The sequence below is a fragment of the Phyllostomus discolor genome, chromosome 3 (genome assembly GCF_004126475.2).
Source record: "Phyllostomus discolor isolate MPI-MPIP mPhyDis1 chromosome 3, mPhyDis1.pri.v3, whole genome shotgun sequence".
Classification (NCBI taxonomy): domain Eukaryota; kingdom Metazoa; phylum Chordata; class Mammalia; order Chiroptera; family Phyllostomidae; genus Phyllostomus; species Phyllostomus discolor.
The window spans coordinates 131,990,755-132,015,875 of NC_040905.2; the positions used below are offsets into that span (position 1 = coordinate 131,990,755).

The window sequence follows — 25,121 nt, forward strand, 5'->3', positions numbered from 1 at the left end:
TGTTAATGTAGTCACTCTGCACTCAGAAGTCAGGCTTAAGCTCCATAGCATGGGGCAGAATCCCTCCTGGGGCCAGGGTTCTTGTTTCCCCTCAGGCTGCTGTCACTCAGAGGGGAGTGGTCTTCCTGAGCAGGATGGCTGCTGCAGTATGGGGGATGACTTAGCACTGGGATCCTGGTGGCTCCTCTCTCAGTTCTTTCCCCAAAGCTTCCATCTCCAGTCTCTCCTCAAGCATCTCTAGTCCACTCTGAAACCCATTTGCTAGGGATCTACTATCTGTGGCTGTCTCTTTCAGTTGTTATTCTAGTCACTTTGCACTCAGCAATGAGGTTTAAGCTCCATAGAGCTGGGTAGAATCTCTCCTGGTGTTGGGGCTGTTGTTTCCCCTCTGGCTGCTGCTGCTCAGAGTGCAGTTGTCTGCCTGAGCAACATGGCTTTGGCTGTATGGGTTATGACCTAGCACTGGGATCCCAGAGGCTACCTTCTCAGCTCTCTTCCGGCTTCTGTCCCCAGTCTCTCCTCAGGTGTCTTCAGCCCACTCTGCTGCCACTATTACCAGAGCCCCAGGTAAGTGGATGCACACAAAATTTTTTTTCTTGGCTTTTTAAATGGGTCTTTGCATCTCCAGCCATCCTTCTCTGGCATAGAGCAACCCTGCCATTTTTTGCCACTGGTTATTATCTATGTACTTTTGGGGCACTGGTGCTGTGGCTCTGGATGGACCCCACAGTTCTCGGGGGATCCAACCAATTGCTTTATCATCCCTCCAGTGCTGTCACTTGTGGGTGCCCGGCCAGCCCTCTGAAGCCTCCACTGCAGCACTTACCAGTCAGTTACTGCTGAAGATAATTCTTCTGTCTGTCCAAGGTTATAAGGTTTTTCTCTTGCTATTGTTCAGCTGTTTGTTCCTGGTGATTTCTCCATAATTTAGTTGTAATTTCAGATTGGTCCTGGGAGGTGGTTAGTGGGGCTTCCATTTACTTCTCAGCCACCTTGCCTTTCCTCTGACTTTACACTTGTATATGGTGTAAGAAGGTAGTCTAGTTTCTTTCTATCTATCTTCCTTTTGCATGCAGCTGTCCAGTTTTCCCAACACCATTTCTTAAATATACTGTCTTTACCCCATTGTGTATTCTTGCTTTCTTTTCATAGATTAATTGACTATATAGGTGTGGCTTTATTTTTGGGTTTTCTATTTTGTTGATTGATCTATATGTCTCTTTTTTTGCTAATACCATGTAGTGTGATTACTATAACCTTGTAGTATAGTTTGATATTAGGTAGATTGATACATCCAACTTTGTTCTTCTTTCACAAGCTTTCTGTGGCTTTTCAGGGTCTTTTGTAGTTCCATCTACATTTTAGAATTATTTGTTCTAGTTCTGTAAGAAGTGCCATTAGTATTTTAATAGGGATTGCACTGAATCTATAGAGTGCTTTGGGTAGTACAGACATTTAAATAATGTTAATTCTTTCTATCCATGAGCACAGGATATACTTACATTTATTTATATATTCTTTGATTTCTTTATTCAATGTCTTATAATTTTCTGAGTATGGGGCTTTTTCCTCCTTGGTTAGATTTATTCCTAGGTATTTTTCATGAAATTTTAAAAGGGTCATTTTCTTAATTTCTCTTTCTGGTAGTTTATTATTGGTGTATAAAAATTTAACCAAGAAAACCACCTGACCCCAGCCAAATAGGGGAATAGGTAGATACACTGTGCCTCCTAGAACAACCAAGAGAAGGACAACAACAAATTTAAAAAACAAAAACAATCAGAACTAACAGAAAATCAAACTGTATGGAAGTCTGACAACCAAGGGGTTAAAGAAGAAACATTCATCCAGACTGGTAGGAGGGGCTGAAAAGAGAAGCTGAGTGGAGAGGACTCATGTCAAGGAGGCAGCTGGGGGAGCAGACAATTCCACATTTGTATGCAGGTAAACTGGAATGAACAACTGGGGAGTGAGACAGACTGTACAACCCAGGGTTCCAGTGTGGGGAAATAAAGCCTCAAAGCCTCCAACTGAAAGATCCCTGTGGAGGTTGAGGCAGCAGAGAAACTCCAAGCCTCACAGGACAGTTAGTTGGAGAGACCCACAGGGTCCTAGAATATACACAAACCCACTCATCCAGGAATTGACACCAGAAGGGCCCAATTTGCTTGTGGTTAGTAGAGGAGTGACTGAAAGCCAACAGAGAGCTGAACAAGCAGCATTGTGCCCTCCTGACCCCTCCCGCACATACAGTGCCACAACACAGCAACAAGGATTACCCTGCCCTGGTGAATACCTAAGGCTCTGCCCCTTACTACATAATAGGCACAGTGAGACACAAAAACTGGCCCAAATGAAAGAACAGATCAAAGATCCAGAAAATCTACAACTAAGCAATAAAGAAGTATCTAACCTATCATGATGCAAAGTTCAAAACACTGGTAATCAGGATGCTTACAGAAATGGTTGAGTATAGCCACAAAATAAAGGAAAAAGTGAAAGCTGTGAAAAGTGAAATAAAGGAAAATGTACAGGAAGCCAATAGTGACAGGAAAGAAACTGGGACTCAAATAAGCAGTTTGGACCAGAAGGAAGAAATAAACATTCAATTAGAGCATAATGAAGTAACAAGAACAAAAAAAAATGAGCAGAAGCTTAGGAATCTCCAGGACAACTTTAAATGTTCCAACATCCAAATCATAGGGGAGCCAGAAGGAGAAGAGGAAGAACAAGAAATGGAAAACTTATTTGAAGACATAATGAAGAAGAACTTCCCCAGTCTGGCAAAGGAAATAGACTTCCAGGAAGTTCAGGAAGCTCAGACAGCCCCAAACAAGTTGGACCCAAGGAAGCACATACCAAGGCACATCATAATTACATTATCCAAGATTCAAGATAAGGAGAGAATCTTAAAAACAGCAAGAGAAAAGGAGACAGTTACCTACAAAGAAAGTAACTCCCATAAAACTAGAAGTTGAATTCTCAAAAGATACCTTACAGCCAAGAAGAAGTTTGAAATAAGTATTCAAAGTCATGAAAGGCAAGGACCTACACCGAAGATTATACTATCCAGTAAAGCTATCATTTAGAATGAAAGGGTAAATAAAGTGCTTCCCAGGTAAGGTCAAATTAGAGAAGTTCATCATCACCAAGCCCTTAGTATATGAAATGTTAAAGGGACTTATACAAAAAAAAGGAAGAATATCAAAACTATGAATAGTAAAATGACAACAAACTCAAAACTGTCAACAACCAAACCTAAAAAAACAACAACTAAGCAAACAACTAGAACAGGAACAGAATCACATAAATTGAGATCACTTGGAGGGTTATCAATGGGAAAGGAAGGGGGGAATTGGGGAAAAAGGTACAGGGAATAATAAGTATAAATAGTAGGTACAACATAGATGGGGGAGGATACATTGTAAAGGAAATGTAGAAGCCAAAGAACTTATATGTAAGGCCCATGGATATGAACTAATTTCAGGGAGGGGGTGGGAGATGGTATTCAGGGTGGAGGGGAATAAAGGGGGGAGAATGGGACAACTATAATATCATAATCAATAAAATATACTTTTAAAAAATGCAACCAATTTTTGAATTTTAATTTTGTATGCTGCTACTTTATTGAATTCACTTATCAGTTTTAATAATTTTGGTGGAATACTTAGGGTTCTCTCAACATAGTATTACCTCACCTGCAAATGAAAACTGTTTTACTTCTTCCTTTCCAATTTGGATGTCCGTTAGTTCTTTTTCTTGTTTGATGGCTGTTGCTTGAACTTCCAGTTTTATGTTGAATAAAAGTGGTGAAAGAGGACATCCTTGTTTTGTTTCTGATCTTTAGGAAAATTCTTTTTGTTTTCACTGTTGACTATGATGTTAGCTGTGTGTTTGTCACATATGGCCTTTTCTATATTGTGGTATGTTTCTGCTATTCTAACTTTTTCTAACATAAGTGGATGCTGGGTTTTGTCAAATGCCTTTTCTGAAACTATTGATCTGATCATATCATTTTTATCTTTCATTTTGTTTATGCATTATATCACATTAGTTTATTTGCATATGGTTAACCCAGGAATAAATCTTACTTGGTAATGCTATATGATCTTTTTGATTTATTGCTGAATCCAGTTTACTAATATTTTGTTGAGAATTTTTGAATCTGTGTTTATCAGGAATATTAGATTACAATTTTCTCTTTTTGTAATGTATTTGGTTTTGGACTCAAGGTAATTCTGGCCTTGTAAAATGAGCTTGGGAGCTTTCTTGCCCCTTGAAATTTTATAATTTTTTGAGGAAGATAGGTGTTAATTCTCCTTTGAATGTTTGGTAAAATTTACCAGTGAAGCTATCTGGTTGAGACTTTTGTTTGTTTGTAGTTTTTAATTATTATTTTGATTAATCTCTTCAGGTATCTGTTTCTTCTTGATTCAATCTTGGAAGACTGTAGGTTGCTAGGAATTTATCCATTTCTTCTGGATTGTCCAAAGTGTTGGCCTGTAATTGTTTATAGTATGTTCTTAAAATCCTTTGTATTTCTGTGGTGTCATTTGTCACTTCTTTTTCATTTCTGATTTTATTTATTTTGGTCCTCTCTTTTTTTTTCTTTTTTTTCTTATGAATCTGGTTTAAAGTTTTGTTGATTTTGGTTGTCTTTTCAGAGAACCAGTTCTTAGTTTCATTGATGTTTTGTAATTTTTTAAAGTCTTTTATTTATTTATGCCCTGACTGTTACTATTTTCTTCCTTCTACTCATGTTGAACTTTGTTTGTTGTCCTTATTCTAGTTTCTTTAGGTGTAAAGTTAGATTGTTTATTTGACTTTTTTCTTGTTTCTTGAGGTAGACCCATATTGCTATGAATTTCCTTCTTACAACTGCTTTTGCTGTGTCCCATATATTTTGGGTCATTGTGTTTTCATTTTCTTTTGTGTCAAGTTATCTTTCAATTTCTTCCTTGATCTCATTGTCAACCCATACACTGTTTAGTAACATGTTATTTAGCTTCCATGTGTTTGTTTTTCAATTTTCTTCTTGTAATTACTTTGTAGTTTTATATCCTTGTGGTTGGAGAAGATGCTTGATATAATTTAAATCTTCTTAAATTCATTCATACTCCTTTTGTGGTCTACCTATAAAATATTACATGTGTGCTTGAAAAGAATGTATATTCTGCTGCTTTGTACTGAAATGGTCCAAAAATATCAATTAAAGGCATATGATCTAATGTGTCATTTAAAGCTGCTGTCTCCTCATTGATTTTCTGTCTGGATAATGTATCCATTGGTATCAATGGGTATTAAATTCCCCTGGAATTACGATATTACTGGCAATCTCTTACTTTATGTCCCCCAGTATTTGCTTTATAAATTTAGGAGCTCCACTGGTGCCACTCTTCTTCTTTTAGAAATGTAGAATCTCGAGTCAAATATGGGGAGCAAATTTCCCCAAGTCACATAGCACCAGACTCCTACCTGTGAACGTGTCTGCCTCAGATACTGGGGTGAGGTGGTGGGGCAGACACTTAGAAGCCACAATCTTAAGCAAGGCACATTGTTACTCTTTGAGGCCTTTAGTTCTTTGATCTTCAAAGTAGGCGTAGCATGTGCTATTAAGGAAAATAATTCCTTTGATGTTCGCAGTCCTTGGAAGACCCACTCAGGGATGTCTGTCTTCCAGGAGATACTGTTGTGAGCTACTGTGGCCACCCTTGTTTCCTCTAGCCCCACCCTACGGGACTTTCTTGACTGTGCTCTGCAGTCCAGTCTTTGGCAGCAGTCAGTGAAGGCAAAGTCCAAGTAGTCCTGTAATTTTGGCCAAGCCACTTGACCTTTGACCTTCCTTTCCCAATCTGTGAGGTGGAGAAGGGCCTCCCTGGTACTGGCATTTGGGATACAACTGTTGTCTCTAACATAAGCCAGGGGTTGTCTCCACAGTGTGTGGGAAGCCCAAGGTGATGGGGAAGATCTATGGTGGCCAGGATGTGGTGGCTGGCCAGTGGCCATGGCAGGCCAGCCTGCTCTACCGAAACCTGCACATCTGCGGAGCTGTCCTCATCGACTCCTTCTGGCTGGTTTCCACTGCCCACTGCTTTCTCAAGTGAGTCCCCCTCCCTGGGGCTCCAACAGATGGGCTGGTAGGGAAGGAAGATGCAGGGAAAGAGGAAAAAAGGCATGATGAGTGTACCATGTCAGCTCCTCTGGGCTTTGCTCTGAAGCAGCTGGTGGCCTTCAAACACATGTCATTCTTTCCTTCAGCCTGCATCCCCTCAGCCTGGAATGTTTTTCCCCACTCTCCTGCCCAGGTTATCCTCATCCTTCATTACTAGCCTCTGTGCTGGTCCCCCAGGATATTGGTAGTGTCCACTCAAGCTGCCATGCACTGGCTATTTGCCACCTCAAACCACAGCTTCTCCTTAGTGTCCTCATATTCCTGAGTGTCAGAATCTAGGTGGGGACCTGGGGCTGCAATGACAGGCAGAAACTGAGCAATTCTTCTCACTTCAGCAAAGCTGCATGCTTGGGAGAAGCCATGATGCAAGGCTGTGTGAGTGACCTTAGAGAGTGACATGGCCACTTAGGAGTCTTAACTCCTTCATCCCCTCTAGGGCTGGCTCAGTGTCCAACTTCTGAACAGACAAGGAATGAGCCCAAGTAAAAAGAGACATCACAGCCTTGGTCAGGGTGTTGGGGTTCATGTAGCAACTGGCTTTGAAAGTCCAGAGTCCTATTGGCACCTTCTCTGTGCCACACTTCATGTGAACCCCTCTGTGGCATAGGGAGTGGCAAGACCCTTGTTGTGCTTCCATTCTGTCAAGAAAGAAAGTCCAACATGGGGTGAGAAGGGCCAACCCCACAGGAGAGGGAGGGAGGGAGGTCAGGAGACAGGCTGTGCTACAGTTGGTATGGAGCAGAAGGGGCTTGCCCAAGGAGAAGAGTTTTGGGCCTGGGGAGTATGGGGAATGGCTCCAGATGAATGAGCCATGCAAACAAAGTCGGGAAGATGGGAAGTTTTATCACACATGTTCAGAGATCAAGGTGAGGTTTTGTTTCCTGCACTCATTTGCTCATTTAACCCATCTTTTGTGAATGCTTATAACCAAGTGAACAAGCAGCCCTTGGGCAAGAAGGTGTTTGAAGAAAGGAGGGGCAGAAAAAGTGTTGGAACCAGGAGGTAGGTCATGGGGAGCCTTGGGAAAGGTCCAGTTAAAGCTAGGGTTGTACACCTCCTCTTGTGTACAATCCAGAGGCCCTGATGTGATGACCCCACCAAAGGCCCCTCTAGCATTAGGTATCTCTGTTCCTTCAGTTCTAGGGTGTGATTGGGAAGCCATGTGTCCTGAGGTTGTGAGTAGACCATCATTCAGCCTACCTTCCCTGATAGTTAGAAAGGGAAGACAAAAGCTGTCTGCATCATGAGGAACATGGAGCCCACAAGGGTGTGGACAGTTAGACAAGGATGCAGGGAGAAAGAGCTGGCCCAAACACTCAGAGATGATGCTGACAGTGGCCCCTTCCTCCTCCAGCAAATCCCATTTCCCGGAGGACTACCAGATTCTGTTGGGAACCACCCAGCTGTACCAGCACACCCAGCACACCCAAAAGATGGCCGTGAACCGGATTATTATGCACCCAGACTTTGAGAAGTTCCACCCCTTTGGAAGCGACATAGCCATGTTGCAGCTGCACCTGCCTGTGAACTTCACCTCCTACATTAGTCCAGCCTGTCTCCCAAACCCTGGAGTGCAGCTGCCCAGTCACTTGTCCTGCTGGATAACTGGTTGGGGGATGCTCAGCGAGGACAGTGAGGGGGTGTGGGAGAGGTGGGTGGGTGAGAATAGGGAGGGAGAATGAGAGGAGCAGTGCAGGGGTGGGGAGAGGGGCAGGAAGGAGGGAGGAATAATTCAGATTGCAAGGTCCCCATGCAAAGAGACCACTGGTCTTTGGCCATTTATGCCTTATTTTCAGAGGACTGAACAGTTCTAGTCCTAGTTCTGAAAAGTGTTTGATTCTAAAGCATCAGAGTTCCCTAAGATGAAGACTGTGAAAGTCTGGGACTTTCACTTTTGAAATCAAGAATCTGGAGTCTTAGAGTCTTCATGGTTCCAAGGTTTTAATCATCCATGGATCTGAGATGACTTGATTCTACTTACATGTCATGCTTGGGGCCTGGTCTATTCCAGGCCACTGCCAAACACCCTGATTTCCTATTGCTAGAGAAGGTGCTTGGGAAAAATGAAAAAAAAAAAAAAACCCACGTATTTATGGCTTTTGACCTCTGAGCCTAAATGATCAAGTTAGAACCTCATTTTGGTAAATTGCCTACTTTATGGGCTCTTTAGATGAACTGAGTAACACAGAAAAACATTTGTTATTTTTTAGGTTGAAGGAAAAAATGTAGGTGAAGACTTAAGTACAGGAGTGTTTATTAAAGAAGGGAGTATTAATGGTTTTGGGAAATACTCATGGTATGCAGGGAAGAAATAACATATATTTGTAATTATTCATAAGCTAATAGTTTGGTATGGTGTTTCTCAATAGCAGTGGTACAGGCATTTTGAATAGACCATGTCTTCATTGGGTGGGAAATGCCAGAATCCCTGGCCCTTGCCTACTAAGTTTCAGGAACTCCTCCTAGTCATAAGATAACCAGGGCACCAACATATTTATTTTCTCTCTCTCTCTCTCTCTCTCTCTCTCTCTCTCCTTCTCTCTCTCTCTGTCACACACATATACATACATACATACATACATGCAAACACATAGAAGCTGGTTCTTCCTTGAAGGCAGGGACAGCATCTTACTCATTTTAATATCACAATCTGTGCCACAGGGCCTGGCACATGGTAGATACTTCACCTCTGTCATCCTGGCTCAATAGAACATCATTTCTGGCCTGGACCTCCAGAGCGGTCTCCCAGCTCCCACCCTGTGTTCTCTGCTTTAGTTTCCACACAGCTGTCTGTTTGTGTTAAAAGGAGTCATGCCACTTCCCCACTCAGCACCCTAAATGCATTATCATTTGTGCTTAGAAAACAGTCCAAACTCTATATCTTAGCTATCAGCCCCTGTATGATGTTGGCCCCAATCTCTCTCTGTTTTATCCCCTACTGAATCCCTCATGCATGCCACCCCAGTCACCAGGTCTCTTTCCTGCCTTGAATATGCCAAGGTCATCCTCACTTCAGTGTCTGATCCTTGACTCTCATCTCTGCTGATAATCTTTGCATGACTCATTTCTACATCACATTTACAACTCAGCTCCTCCTCTGAGGAGATTTACTTGATTGTGTGAGCTACAATAGACAATTCCACATCTTCCTATTTTATTTCCTTCACACTACTTATTAGATGTAAAATAATTGTATTTACATTACTTACCCTATCTCCTCCAATGAAAACATTCCCCTGTATAATTAGTGCCTAAAAGATGACTACAAAGATAGATAAATAGGTTAGTGGCTGGATGAAAGGATTGGAAGTATAGGTGAGAGGATGGGTGAGTAGAAGGAAAAAAGATGGATAAGTGTGTGGTTAGATGACAAGCAGATAAATAGAGTAGGTATATTGATAGATGGAGATGGAAATGGGCAGGAGAATAATAGAGGGATGGATGAAAAGGTGGTGATGGAAAAATGGAGGGAAGGATGAGTGGATAAGTAGGGGTATGAGGAAAGATGGGTAGATGGATGGAGGAATTAATAGATGGAAGGGTAGGAAAGTTAATGATAGACAAATGGAGAATCGATAGAATGGTTATGAAAAGTGTAGATGGGTTGATGAATGGTCGCTAAGCCCCAGTGAATGGCATGTGTCCGTGGGATTGACCTTTTTTCTTTGTGAAATAGAAGACATATAATCTAATGTTATGAGAGAGGTGGAGAATAGGAGGAGTTTGAAAATGTTTGAGAAACAGAGGAGGAGCTAATTAGGGGTGGTAGAAAGCTGAAGCAATGTTGAAAGCCCAACTGTGCTGAGAAAAGTCCATGTGTAGGGGGCAGTGGTGAACAATAAGAGAGAGTGGGGCTCAGAGTAACCTGGCCTCCTCAGTTAGGCTACAGCACCCTTCATGGATCTCCTTCTCCTTGCAGAGCATCTGCTCCCACCCTTCCATCTCCAAGAAGGAAAGGTGAATCTTATTGAGAACAAGTTCTGTAATATGTTATATGAGCAAAGACTTGGTAAAGGCAAGACCTACCCTGTGCATGAGGAGATGCTGTGTTCCGGGGACTTCTTGACTGGAAAGGCCATCTGCCAAGTGAGTGAGGCCATTACTGTTCTTCCCTTGCCTGAGCTCAGGGCCTCAGTTTCCCCAAGGGGAGCCTGTGTTGCCTCTACTCCCTTTATGAGACCCCTAGGACTCCCTGTTCCTTCCCTTTGCATGTTTTCCCTGGGCTCCACCTCTTAGCAGTGTTCCCCAGGCCAGTCCCTTCCTAAGCCCATCCCATGACTGTGTCTGCTGGAAGGACCCACAAACAGCATCTATTTTAGGCATATTTTAAATTTTTAAAAAAATATTTTATTTATTTATTTTTAGAGAGAGGAGAAGGGAGGGAGAGAGAGAGGGAGGAAAACATCAGTGTGCAGTTGCCTCTCACATGCCCTCAACTGAGGAGCTGGCCTGCAACCCAGGCATGTGTCCTGACTGGGAATTGAAGTGATGACCCTTTGGTTCGCAAGCTGGCACTCAACCCACTGAGCCACACCAGTCAGGGTATATTTTAAACTTCTGATTGAAGTATGATATACATTCAAAAGAATATATAATTGAGTATATAATTACTGAGTACATAGTTTAATGAATGTTCACATACTGACACATGTGACCAACTCCACAGATTCCCCACTAATGCCCCTTACTCTCACTAACACTGCAGGGAACCACTATCTTCAGTTTTAACACCTCAGATTAGATTATGAATTTTCTACAAGTGAAATTTATTTCCAGTTGGCCATTGTTTGTGACTTTTTAAAATTGATTATGCTATTCAATAGTTGTTCAATAGTTGTTCTATTTTTTCCTCCTTTGCCCTGCTCCACCCAGCACCCCCACTTCCTCAGGCAATCCCCACACCATTGTTCATGTCCATGGGTTATACATAGGTTCTTTAGCTATTCCATCTCCTATACTGTACTTATCCCCATAACTCTTCTATATACCTATTTCTACTTTTTTCTTTAAGATTTTATTTATTTATTTTTAGAGAGGGGGAAGGGAGGGAGAAAGAGAGGGAGAGAAACATCAATGTGTAGTTGCCTCTTGTGCACCCCCTACTGGGGTCCTGGCCCACAACCCAGACATGTGCCTTGGCTGGGAATCAAACCAGCGACCCTTTGCTTCCCAGTCTGGCATTCAGTCCACTGAGCCACACGAGCCAGGGCCATATTTCTATTTCTTAATTCCCTCACTTCTTCACCCATTCCCCCACACACCCCTCCCATCTGACAAACATCAAAATGCCCTCTATATCCATGATTCTCTTTGTTCTTCTTGTTTGCTTAGCTTGTTTTTTAGATCCAATTGTTAATAGATATGTATTTGTTGCCATTTTTTGTTCCTAGTATTGATCTAATTTTCCTCAAATAAATCCTTTTAACACTTCATATAATAATAATGGTGTGGTGATGATGAACTCCTTGAGTTTTTCTTGTCTGGGAAGCTCTTTATCTGCCCTTCAATTCTAAATGATAGCTTTGCTGGGTATAGCAATCTTGGCAGTAGGTCCTTGCTTTCCATGACTTTGAATATTCCCTGCCAAACCCTCCAAACCTGAAAAGTTTCTTTTGAGAAATCAGCTGACAATCTTATGGGAACTCCCTGTAGGTAACTAACTGCTTTACTTTTGCTGCTTGTAAGATCCTCTCTTTATCTTTTTTTTTTTTTATAAAAAACCCAACATCTTTTTTTTTTAAAGATTTTATGTATTTATTTTTAGAGAGAGAAGGGAGAGAGGGAGGGAGAGAGAGAGAGAGAGAGAGAGAAACATCAATGTGCGGTTGCTGGGGGTTATGGCCTGCAACCCAGGAATGTACCCTGGCTGGGAATCGAACCTGGGACACTTTGGTTCCCAGCCCGCGCTCAATCCACTGAGCTATGCCAGCCAGGGCTCTCTCTTTATCTTTAACCTTTGGCATTTTAATTATGATGTGTCTTGGTGTAGGTCTCTTTGCTTCTATCTCGTTTGGGACTCTGAGCTTCCTGGACTTGCATGTCTATTTTCTTCACTAAATTAAGGGAGTTATCTTTCATTATTTTTTTCAGATAGATTTCCAATTTCTTGCTCTTTCTTTTCTCCTTCTGGCATCCCTGTGATGCGAACATTGGGCCTTTTGAATTTGTCCCAGAGGCTGCTTATACTATCCTCATTTTTTTAATTCTTTTTTCTTCTTGTGGTTCTTTGTTTCCTTATATTCCATATCACTGATTTGATTATCTGCTTCATTTGCTCTACTGTTGTTTTCTTATAAATTGTTCTTTATTTCACTTAGTGTATTCTTCATTTATGACTGTATCTTTTTTATGCTATTGAGGTCCTCACTAAGTTCCTTAAGCATCCTTATAACAAGTGTTTTGAACTCTACACATTGTTTGATAGATTGCTTATCTCCATTTTGTTTAGTTCTTTTTCTGGAATTTTGATCTGTTCTTTCATTTGGGTCATGTTTCTTTGTCTCCTCATTTTGGCAGCCTCCCTTGTTTGTTTCTATGTATTAAGTAGAGCTTCTATGACTCCCTGTCTTGGTAACATGGCCTAATGTAGTAGGTGTCCTGTAGGGTCCAGTGACACAGCCTCCCCTATTATCCAAGCTGAGTACTCCAGGTGTGCCCTTCATTTGGGCTGAGTACACCTTCCTTTTGTAGTTGAGCCTTAAGTGCTGTTGGCATGTTGATGACATGGATTTACCCAGGCCAGTCAGCTTCAAGAACTGGCTGTGACCACTGACCACCAATCTCCATCCTCTGTGGAGGATCAGGTGTGCAGAGGCATGGTGATGATGCTCTGACATGGTCTGTAGCTGTCCTCTGGGTGTGTGGGCTCTGGGGTTTTCTGGGTGATGCAGGCCAAGGTCAGACTCCACCTGTGTTCTGCTTGGAGCTACCTAGCATGAGCTATAAAGCAATCTGAGATGGCTGCTCCTTGTGCTGGGCTTGGAGATTCCTAGGCAAGGTGAAGCCAAGTTGTGAATCTAGGCTGGCTGCTGCTAGTGTTGGGTCTGGGGACACTTGGAAAAAGAACAGTAGCTGGGGGCTTACAAAGCCAGCTACTGCCTTTTTGATAGAATTTACAAAGTTGTGAAGCTTGAGCCAACACAGCCATTCATATGGAAAAGTCATGGTTAAGAGTTTGGGTGTGTCTGTAACTTGAATTGGATGGAGTCTCAGGGGATCTCCAGTGTGGGGCAAACAATATTAGCCAGGTTGATAAAATTTCAGATATGGCACCCACATGCCAGCTCTGTGGATCTGTGAAGTGAGAGCTCAGAAAACAGACATGACTTCTGCCCTCCTTTTTGTCTGGGAGAATGCTATCCCCCAGCTCCAATTTTGATGCTCCAGTGAGGAACTGAAGTGTATGCCACTGGTGTCTTTCAAACTGCTGACCCCAGTGCTGGAGGCCAGAGGGAGTGAGTGTGAGTAAGTCCATGTGTGGGTTCTTTAAGAGGAAATGCTTGAAACTCCATAACTTTCTTCCACTGACTCAATCCCCACTGGTTTTTGCATCCAGAAGTTATAGGGACTTATCTTCCTGGCACTGGAAACCCTGATTGGGGGATCTGGTGTGGGGCTGGGACTCCTCACTCCAGACATTATCCCTCCCGAATTTTTATCCACCACATATGGATGTGAGACCAGCCAGTTCCACATCTCTGGCCCTCCTACCAGTCTGGATGGATATGGTTTCTTTAATTCTGTAGTTGTCAGACTTCCATTCAACTTGTTTTATGACAGTTCTGAGTAATGTTTGTTCTTTATTTTAGTTGTAATACTGATGTGGTTGTGCAAGGAGGAGAGCTGTGTTTACCTAGGCCACCATCTTGACTGAAAGAGCCAGCCATCTTTTGTGTTTTAACATTATATTTGTTAGATCATTCAAACATCACATGTGGTTATAGCTGGCACATTTTCACTGCTCTATAGGACTTTCTCATGCAAATTGTATTCTATGGTCAGTTCTGCTCTTGATGGGTATTTTAGTATTTTCCAGGCTTTTCATTTCATTTCATTTCCAAGTGTTTCATACATTTTGTAGGAGTCCATGAGTAGAATTGTTGGAGTCACATGTATGTGAATGTTCAGCTTTGGCTGATGTCACCAAACATGTCCAAAGTGGTGGTACCAGTTCCACTTCCTCCAGCAATGGATGAGTTTATATCTTCACCTGTCACTTTCCATGTTTTCTTATTTTGGTTGGTATGTAATAATATTTTATTTTGGTTTTAATTTGCATTTTCCTGGTGGCTAATTAAGTATGTTTTCATATATTTATCATCATCAGATAACTTCTTCTGTAAAGTTTCCCTTCAAGTTTTCTCCCCTCCCATTTTTCTGTTGGGTTGTCTTTTTCTTTTAGGAGTTGTTGGTATATTTGTATATTCTGGACATAAGTCCACTGTTGGACATATGGATAGTGAATATCTGTCTTCATTCTTCATATTGTCCCATTTTATATGTGTGCAAACAGGCCCAGAGAGGAAAAGTGGCTAGCCTAAATTAAGGCAGCACAGCCTGACCCTGTGTTCTCACTCCAAGCCCAAACATGCCTCCACAGCATCCCCAGGGCCCAACCTCCTGAGCTGGCCTCCGTGCTCTGAGCTTTTGCATAGATGGTACCATGGATGGGAGGTAGAGTGTTTGGGCTCTGGGGTCAGGCACAGTGCTCTACCATGAGTATCTAATCTGTGACCTCAGATAACCTCTTCACCTTCTCAGCCTATATCCTCCTTCACAGTGTGGCATTCTGTGGCTTCCTTCATGAGACTGTTGAATGGATGGTGCGGTGAGTTAAATAGTGTTTCCTAAATTCATGTCCACTTGGAACCTCAGAATGTGACCTTATTTGGAAATAGGGGCTTTGCGGTCATGATTACTTAAGAATCTCGAGATAAGACCATTCTGAATTTAGAGGAGGCTCTGAATCCAATGACCAGTGTTCTTAAAAGAAGAGGGAAAGACACAGAGACAGACTTTAGACTTCTGGCCTCTAGAACTGTGAGAAAATAAATTTATGTTATTTTTGTAAACCACCCAATTTGTGGTGATAGATTATGGCAGCCCCAGGAAAGGCAAACTGGAGGGATGGGATGCATCTGACCCATGAGAAGGCCTCATGGCCAGCTGTTTCCCTTATTTTCCAGTGGACTGCTGAGCCAGAGGGTGGAAGCTTGGCCACCTGCTCTCCTGGTAGAAGGTAGACTCAGGTTCCTTGGTTCCCAGTCCATAATTATAGCATGGACCTGCTGCCTGTCTGAAATGGCCCATCCTCCTCACAGAGTTAGATGCACCCAGAGGCAGAGCAAAGGGCTCAGCCCCTGAATCCTTGTATGGTTGCCGTGCTAGACTTCCCTTCCAGGCTTGGCCTTTACCTGCCTTCCCCTGCAAAAGCCATGCCTGTGGAGTGCAGCCCAGCATACTTTGTATGCCCTATTGACCCCACACCCCCTCTAGTTTCTCCCAGGCTGAGGAAACAAATGGGCTGGACACCTGGTAGTCCTCCCTCCTCCCTTAGCCTTTCTGTCACCACAGCCTGTACTTGGGATCTCCTCTGAATTCATCTTCTGGATTCATCTTGGCCTGCTCCAGACCCCATCCTCCATCATGGGGCTCCTTTCTCCCCCCGAAGTGTCCCTCCCCTTACATGGGGCACCCAGAAACAGCACTTGTTAGGACAGTTGGGGCCACAGGGTGACTTGCAGCTCAGACTGTGGGGCAGGACAAATCTGGTTCCAGTCTTCAATTTGTTGTTTTCTGGCACTGTGACTGGCTGTTTCCTCACCCATGAACTGAGGTTGCTAACAGCCTCCTCTTCATTAAGTTCCCATAGGAAATTTATCACAGTGCCTGGCATTTAGTAGGTGGCGAACAAGTGCGCTCTGTTCTCCATAGTCTGCCTCCTTCCATCAGAGTTGTACTCATTCTTCTCATTCTGTGTTACACCCATCCTCTCACTGAAAGTAGAATTCACTGTCCTTCCCCCATGTGTACACATACATACACACAGTTTGCTCTGTCTCTATGCTGGTGCAAACCACAGCTCACTTTGCATGGGGTATGTGAGTGCTGATGTTTCCTTGGCCTTCTGAGAGCTCCCCTGGAGCCAGAAGGCTGTTGGAGCTTTCGCCATATCTCCCAGACTGGCCCAGAATCCATTGTCATTTCAGCAACCACATAGTTCATCTGTGTGAATCACTGAGACCTGGGGTGAACAAGAACCACTGACCCAGCCAGGGACCAGGCCTTCCCCTGGCTTCAAACAGCTGGGAGTATGTACACTGTCAGGAAGGTCAGGGACACTCCAATTGGGGACCACTGAGAGGAAGAGCTGCGGCAATGCTGTTGCAGCCTCACTGTCCCCATGTATGAATTTCTTGAAGCTGTTGTGACAGATAACCTTAAACAGTGGTTAAAACAACAGACATTTATTATTTTATATTTCTAGATGTCCAAAGTCAAAAATCAAGATATGGGTGGGACCCGTTTCCTTTGGAGCCTCTAGGGGAGAATGTTTCCTTCCTTTTCCAGGCTTCTAGAGACTGCTCACATTCCTTGGCTCTTTGTTCCTTCATTCATCCACGAAAGGCATCACTCCAGCCTCTGCTTCTGTCATCACATCACCTTCTCTGACTGACCTCCTTCCTCCCCCTTTCCTCAGGGGACCCTTGGGATTACATTGGACTCTCTCAGATGACCCATGATAATCTCCCTATTTCAAGATCCTCATCTTGAAACTGCAAACTGTCTTTTACCACATAAGGTAACAAAATCACAGGTTCTAGGGATGAGGATGTACATTTTGGGGGGTCATTCTTTGACAGCCACAACATAAACATTTCTCTCTCCTTCAAGCCACCCTTCCCCAACCCTTCCTGTCAGCTGGAAAGCTTGCTTCTTATTTCACCAAGAACACTGTAGCAGTCTGACCAGTGCCTGTTCATTATCACCCCCAGCCATAAGGCCCTGCATCCCCTACAATTCATCCTGCATCTTTCTTGTGCCTCATGTCCAGCTGACCCCTCCTGGAGCACTGGACACTCAGAGGCTCTCCTGCTCCTTGTCCTCTGTTTCTCCCTTTCATGACTGCTGTGTAAACTTGCAGCAGCAATCTCCTCCTGCTACTGCCCAGTTTCTCTGCCTCTCTTCCCAAAAGACTGCTCTGACAGCACTGAGTCTCTTTGACCCCTCCACCCAAGTGTGTCTCCACCATGCCACCAAAGCCATGTGGCCAACATCCCCACCAGCAGAGCTAGGTCTTGCAGAGCTAGGTTGTCCTGAGTCCTCTGCTCACTCAGCACATCAGGAGGTCTCACTCCCATTTCCTGGGCCCCAAACTCCACAGCTGCTACACTCGGCTCCTGGTCCCCTTCCCACCCACCACAAAATGTTGGAGATCTCAGGGCTCCATGCTGAGCCTGCCCACTTCAGTCTCTGCACTTTTTGCCTGGTTGGTGATGAAGGCTCAGATTCCACAGGTCCCATTGGCTCCTCCTTCAAAGTATTATCCTAAGTCTGACTGTTCGTCAGCACCCTGGCCACTCCCTATCAATAATCTCTCATCTCTCTCCTGCGGCCACTTCCTGACTGGTCTTCCCTCTTTAATTCTTGCTCAGGACTATCCGTTCCCCACAGTGCACCAGAGTGATCCATTCTAGACAGGTCAGGTCACCCTTCACCCCCACCCCCTGAGTACAGTTTTCCGTGAGGGGAAAACCCAAACCCCCAGCCATAAGACCCTGTGACCACATCCTTTCTGCCCCTGCATGGCCCCCTCACTGTTCTTCTTCCCATCCACCTGTTGAGTCCCCTCTTCTCCTGAATATGAAAGGTAAGTTGTTTCCTGTTTGGAATCTTGGCTCAGGAAAGTCTTATGACATCACCATGTGAGATATCCTCCCTGACCCTGTCCCTTCCATAGCTTTTTCCCACATATTACATCTGACCGTGGTGGATTAATTAGCTTGTTTACAAAGCACAACAAGGGAGGGGCCTTGTCTTCTCACCTCTGTGCTCCCAAGTGTGGAAGCTGTCTTGGGTGTTCCCTATGCAGGTTGGATGTGTGGGTGTGGGCCCTGCTTCTGTACCCCCCCCAAGGATGAGTCCCTCCATTTGGCCAATGAAGTAAAGAGACTTCCAACTTGGTGGTCCTTGCCAGATATCATCTCAGGACTTCAGTTACCCGCAGGATCTTTCTGGGGACCCCTTCTCATTCCCCTAGCAATGCAGGCTGCCTCTACCATGCCTCTACCATGCTTCTACCTGGCAATTTTCTAAAGAACCTGAGAGCAAACCAAAGGCCTGAGTGATTATAAAATGGAGAGGACCCAGGTGGGGATAGACTACTGTAGCTCGGTGTGTGGCAGGACATGGGGATTATTGGAGGCTTTTGATGGCCAGATCTTCTCACAGGCTAGCCCTCCTGAGCCTTGTACATGTAGCTGTCCTCATATGGCCTTGGGCATTGCCTTGTCCTGGGACACTGGGCCCTCCCTGGGTACAGGGGCAGAGGGTGGAGTCCACATACTGATAGATGTAGATTCCAGGATCTTCCTGAGGGTCAATCAGAAGGTCTCTGAACTGTGATGTTAGTGCCCACCAGGGTAACTTTGATGGGGTCTACAGTGGGACACTGGTGTCTGGACTTTCACAGTGGGCCACAAGTATGGCCTAAATAGTGCAGACTGACAAGCCCCACATGCCCACTTGGTGTGTCAGACCCTGTCTTCTCACTAACTCTTTTCTCTTACTTAGGGTGATTCTGGGAGCCCCCTCGTCTGTGACATCCTCAATGCCTGGGTTCTGGTAGGGCTGGCCAGCTGGGGCTTGGACTGTCGGCACCCCATCTACCCCAGTGTGTTCACCAGTGTCACCTACTTCTCTGACTGGATCAATGAGATCCAGAGGATCACACCTCCTCCTGATCCCACAGCTGCTCTTCCTCAGACCCCATTACCACACCAGCCTCTACAGGCTACAGGCTCTTCCAGGCCTGGCATGGCAGTCGTGCCTACACTGACCTGGCTCTCACTGCTATCTGTGCTCAGGGCCCAGGGGCAGGCCCTGCAGTGACCTGCTGTCTGCCTCAGGGCCCAGTCTCCAAGCTTCCCCTCCTCCAGTGCCACAAGCTCTCAGGGGTTCCTTCTCCTTGGCTTTCTTGTCCCTCAACTCCCACCCCTTCCTCCAACCAAGCCTGAAAAACAAAGCAAAAGCAAATAAAAGATTCATTCACCTCCTGTATTGGGACCCCACTTCCCCTCCTGTACGTTAGTACTCACCCTTTCCCTTGGGGTCAGTCATCTGGCTCCTCAGGCAAGGGTATAGGGCCTGGCAAAGACACTGTCCCAAGAGGAAGGCAAGGATGGGACACTGAGGGGGCCAGCACAGGAGCTTGGGAGAGAGCAGAGTGTCTTTACTCACAGACCCTTCTCCTGTTGTATGGCACATGCTGGCCTTCAGAGGGAGCATGTCAGTCAGTGTGGGCTCCTGTAAACAAACACCAAAGCCTGTTAAGCAACAGGAATCTATCATCTCACAGATGTGTAGGCTGGAAGTTCAAAGTCAAGGTGAGGGCAGAGTTGGTTTCTCACAAGGCCTCTCTCCTGGACTTGTAGATGGCTCTCTTTTCCCTGTGTCCTTATATAATTCTCCCTCTGTATATGTTTTTGTCCTAATGTCTTTTTCCCTATAAGAACAACAGTCATATTGGATTAGAGCCCACCCTAATGACCTCATTTTAATTTAATCACCCTATTAAAGACCCTACCTCCAAATACAGTCACATTCTGAGGTGCTGGGGGCTAGGACTCCAGCAGATAAATTTTAGGAAACACAATTCAGCCCATAACTGGAAGTAAGACATCTTTCTAGATGTCCACAGTGCAGTGGAACAAGGGTCTTCCCAAAAGTAGAGAAGCATCTCTCCTGGGGTTTGGAGGAGAAAAATCTGACTCCCAGTAGAGATGGAGGGAAGTTCCCAGGGCAACTGAGCTAGACTAGGGTCCATGACCCAAACCAGGAGGAAGGGGGCTCTGGCCTGTGGTATAGTGGGCTCTCAGATTGGGGAAGTAGTCTAGGAGAGTGAGTCAGAAGCAGACAGAGGAGGATAAATGCCAGACTGAGAGCTGAGGTTCATGCCAACAGTCCCTAGACCTATGCTTCTGAAGTTAACTCCCAGCACCCTCCCCACCTGCCCCCATACCCCCACTCTCCCACTATGAAGAGACCCAACCCCATGTGAAAATGTTCCTTCTGTTCAAAGCCACACGTTAACCTGCCCCACAGTGTCCACATACTCCCTGCAATTGTACCCGGGTGTCATCTTTTCAGCTAAGCTAATGCAGTACTTAGTGGCTAGGCAATAAGCCTTGAAGCAATGTCCTAGGTCATCTTTCCTGACAACCTGCCTGATACAGGGTCCTTGTGCAGCCATCAGGACCCAAGCAGGCCTTAATGTACATAGCCCAGCCTTCAGAACCCCTGAGAAAGTGGGAAAGCTTCCATTTACTGCATGTCCAGTATGGACCAGATGCCATTCAAAAGGTGCAGTGCAAATTCTTTCCATTTCCAAAACATCCTGGACGCTCACCAGCAGGTGGTTACAAATGGATTTATGTGCCCATTAATACTGAGATCCCACCAGCTTGAGCTTGAACTTGCACCAGAACTCCCTTCCCAAGGTAATGTGGGGAGGCCTCAGGAAAGTGTCTTCCCAATGTCCACACATGTATGAGCATTTCTGGTTGTCCTGTCTCTGGCTGTCCCTCTGGCTGGAGCTCCACCAAGGTGGTACCACTATGTGTAGCTGTGCACCAAACACCAGTGTCAGCCCTTAAGAGCTCACCTGTTTCTGGAAGGAGGAAGATGAACATTCTCTCCCTTGGTGCCAAACTCAGTTAGGGGGTCTCTGGCAGGGTGACTCAGGGTCCTAGATGTCAGTGAGTTACTGGGAGAACATGTAGTTCAAACACATTCTCTGATTCATAAATGAAACTTCCTGAGGAGTTGAAAATGTTATATATTTTTACCTAATCTAGATGGTGGTTGCACAGGAATAAATTCATGTAAAAAGTCACTAAGCTGTATACTTAAGATTTGTGAATCTTACTGTCTATAAATTATACTTCAAGTAGGCTATAAAATTTTTAAAATAAGTTGCATTTCTTGAAACCACTGATGGTTTTAAAACATGTCTGAAAATTATTTGATACTCCTCCTTTCAAAATGTGAAGCTTAATTTTCTTTCCCTTGAATAAATAGAAGTGATCCTATGTGACTTTTGAGGCTGGGTCCTAAAAGTGATGTAGCATTCACCTGACTCCTCTCTCTCAAAACATTCGCTATTTGAGAAGGCAGCACCATGTCACAGAGGCATTCAAGCAGCCTTGCAGAGAGGCATTCAGAGTGAGAAACTGAGGCCTCACACCAACAACCTGTAGCAACTTGCAGCCATGTGAGTTGGCCAATATACATGTAGGTCCTTCAGCCTATCAAGCCCTCAGATCCCTAGAGCCATCACCATCTTGCTTTATTAATCAATTAATTAATTAATTTTAGAGAGAGGGGGAGGGAGGGAGAAAGAGAGGGAGAGAAACATTGATATGCAAGAGAAACATCAATTGGTTGCTTCTCACACACCCCAACCAGGGACCTGGCCTACAATCCAGTCATGTGCCCCTACCAGGAATCAAATCAGTGAACTTTTGCTTTGCGGGACAACATGCAACCCACTGAGTCACACTGGTCAGGGTGTCACCAGCATTTTGACTACAACTCATAAGAGACCTGGGGCCAAAAATATATAGTTAAGCTGCTCCTAAGTCCTTGTGCCACAAAAACTTCCAGAGATAATAAATGTTTGTTGTTGTTTTAAGCCAGTAAATTTGGGAGTAATTTGTTACACAGACATTATACATAGATAATATCTTGTCAGGGTTGGGCTTCTATTTGAGTAGGATACTTCACGACTGTAAATGCTTGAAATATTTGAAGTTCTTTATATTTTGGATTCTAATTTGGAAAAATAGTTTTGAGTGCTTCATAGAAAGCATTATTTATATTAAAACATATTTGAGTCTGAAAAATTAAAAAATGCATATTATGTTACTAACTTTCTCATGTTTTCAACTTCTGGCCAAATGGAGGCATGGGTAGATATGCTTTGCTTCCTCATAAAACCAAAAGAAGGCCAACAACCAATTTAAAAATAAAAAATAACCAGAACTGCCAGAAAATCAAATTGTATGAAAGTCCAACAACCAATGAGTTAAAGAATAAATATTCATCTAGGTTAGCAGGATGGGGTGGACATAGGCACCCAGAGAAGAGAGGACATGTGGCAAGGTGCTAGCTGATGGACCAAGTGGGTGCAGTTGTGGCTCAGGGCACATGCCTGAGTTGCAGGCAGTCCCACATTTGAGTGTGGATAAACCAGGAAGAACAACTGGAAAGTGAGACAGACCACACAACCCATGGTTTAAGCATGGGGAAAGAAAGCCTCAAAATCTGTAGCTTTAAAGACCTATGGGGGTTGCAGTGGCAGAAGAAACTCCCAGTTTCATAAGAGAGTCTGTTGGAGGGACCCACAGGTCCTAGAATGTACACAAACCAGCCTACCTGGGAATCAGCACCAGAAGGACCCAATTTGCTTGTGGTTAGCAGGGGAAGTGACTGAAAGTGGGGCGAGACCCAAGCAAGTGACATTGTTCTCTCTCTGACTCCTCTCCCACATACAGCACCACAATGCAGTGATGTGAGTTGCCCCTCCCTGGAGAATATCTAAGACTCTACCCTTTATAATGTAACAGGTATGCTGAGACAAAGAAATATGGCCAAAATGAAAGAACAGATCAAAACTCCAGAAAAATAGGCCTGGCTGGTGTAGCTCAGTAGATTGAGCATGAGCTGCAAACCAAAGGATCTCTGGTTCTATTTCCAGTCAGGGCATATGCCTGGGTTGCAGGCCAGGTCCCCAATGGGGGATGCGTGAGAAGCGACTACACACTGATGTTTCTCTCCCTCTCCTTCTCCTACCCTTCTCCTCTCTCTAAAAAATAAATAAAATCTTTCAAATAAAAATTCCAGAAAAATAACTAAGTGACAAGGAGACAGACAATTTTATCAGATGCAGAGTTCAAAACACTGGTAATCAGCATGCTCACAGAAATGGTTGAGTTCAGTCACAAAAGGAGGAAGAAGTGAAGGCTATACAAAGTGAAATAAAGAAAAAATATACAGGGAACCAACAGTGAAGGGAAAGAAACTGGGACTCATACAAATGATTTGGAACAGAAGGAAGAAATAAACATTCAACTGGAACAGAAGGAAGAAACAAGAATTCAAAAAAAAATGAGAAGCTTAGGAACCTCTTCTCTTTTCTCTTGCTGTTTTTAAGATTCTCTCCTTATCTTGAATCTTGGATAATGTAATTATGATGTGCCTTGGTATGTGCTTCCTTGGGTCCAACTTGTTTGGGGCTGTCTGAGCTTCCTGAACTTCCTGGAAGTCTATTTCCTTTGCCAGACTGGGGAAGTTCTTCTTCATTATGTCTTCAAATAAGTTTTCCATTTCTTGTTCTTCCTCTTCTCCTTCTGGCTCCCCTATGATTTGGATGTTGGAACATTTAAAGTTGTCCTGGAGATTCCTAAGCTTCTGCTCATTTTTTTTTGTTCTTGTTACTTCATTATGCTCTAATTGAATGTTTATTTCTTCCTTCTGGTCCAAACTGCTTATTTGAGTCCCAGTTTCTTTCCTGTCACTATTGGCTTCCTGTACATTTTCCTTTATTTCACTTTTCACAGCTTTCACTTTTTCCTTTATTTTGTGGCTATACTCAACCATTTCTGTAAGCATCCTGATTACCAGTGTTTTGAACTTTGCATCATGATAGGTTAGATACTTCTTTATTGCTTAGTTGTAGATTTTCTGGATCTTTGATCTGTTCTTTCATTTGGGCCAGTTTTTGTGTCTCACTGTGCCTATTATGTAGTAAGGGGCAGAGCCTTAGGTATTCACCAGGGCAGGGTAATCCTTGTTGCTGTGTTGTGGCACTGTATGTGCGGGAGGGGTCAGGAGGGCACAATGCTGCTTGTTCAGCTCTCTGTTGGCTTTCAGTCACTCCTCTACTAACCACAAGCAAATTGGGCCCTTCTGGTGTCAATTCCTGGATGAGTGGGTTTGTGTATATTCTAGGACCCTGTGGGTCTCTCCAACTAACTGTCCTGTGAGGCTTGGAGTTTCTCTGCTGCCTCAACCTCCACAGGGATCTTTCAGTTGGAGGCTTTGAGGCTTTATTTCCCCACACTGGAACCCTGGGTTGTACAGTCTGTCTCACTCCCCAGTTGTTCATTCCAGTTTACCTGCATACAAATGTGGAATTGTCTGCTCCCCCAGCTGCCTCCTTGACATGAGTCCTCTCCACTCAGCTTCTCTTTTCAGCCCCTCCTACCAGTCTGGATGAATGTTTCTTCTTTAACCCCTTGGTTGTCAGACTTCCATACAGTTTGATTTTCTGTTAGTTCTGATTGTTTTTGTTTTTAAATTTGTTGTTGTCCTTCTCTTGGTTGTTCTAGGAGGCACAGTGTATCTACCTATTCCCCTATTTGGCTGGGGTCAGGTGGTTTTCTTGGTTAAATTTTTATACACCAATAATAAACTACCAGAAAGAGAAATTAAGAAAATGACCCTTTTAAAATTTCATGAAAAATACCTAGGAATAAATCTAACCAAGGAGGAAAAAGCCCCATACTCAGAAAATTATAAGACATTGAATAAAGAAATCAAAGAATATATAAATAAATGTAAGTATATCCTGTGCTCATGGATAGAAAGAATTAACATTATTTAAATGTCTGTACTACCCAAAGCACTCTATAGATTCAGTGCAATCCCTATTAAAATACTAATGGCACTT

General features: G+C 43.9%; 2 protein-coding genes across 2 annotated transcripts; both read left to right on the forward strand.

Moving 5' to 3' along the window:
- The first annotated feature begins 444 nt into the window (after positions 1 to 444).
- PRSS47 (serine protease 47) lies at positions 445 to 7,835 on the forward strand. The gene is given in 4 exon segments (XM_036020104.1): positions 445 to 567; positions 5,919 to 6,100; positions 7,527 to 7,807; positions 7,810 to 7,835. Coding segments are annotated over 4 exon segments (612 nt in total).
- A 1,024-nt stretch (positions 7,836 to 8,859) lies between these two features.
- Positions 8,860 to 19,282, forward strand: LOC118499379 (putative serine protease 47). The gene is made up of 2 exons (XM_036020105.1): positions 8,860 to 10,258; positions 18,965 to 19,282. Exons 1-2 carry the CDS (start codon positions 10,070 to 10,072, stop codon positions 19,280 to 19,282), a joined length of 507 nt encoding a protein of 168 aa, XP_035875998.1. The 5' UTR covers positions 8,860 to 10,069.
- The last annotated feature ends 5,839 nt before the right edge of the window (positions 19,283 to 25,121 follow it).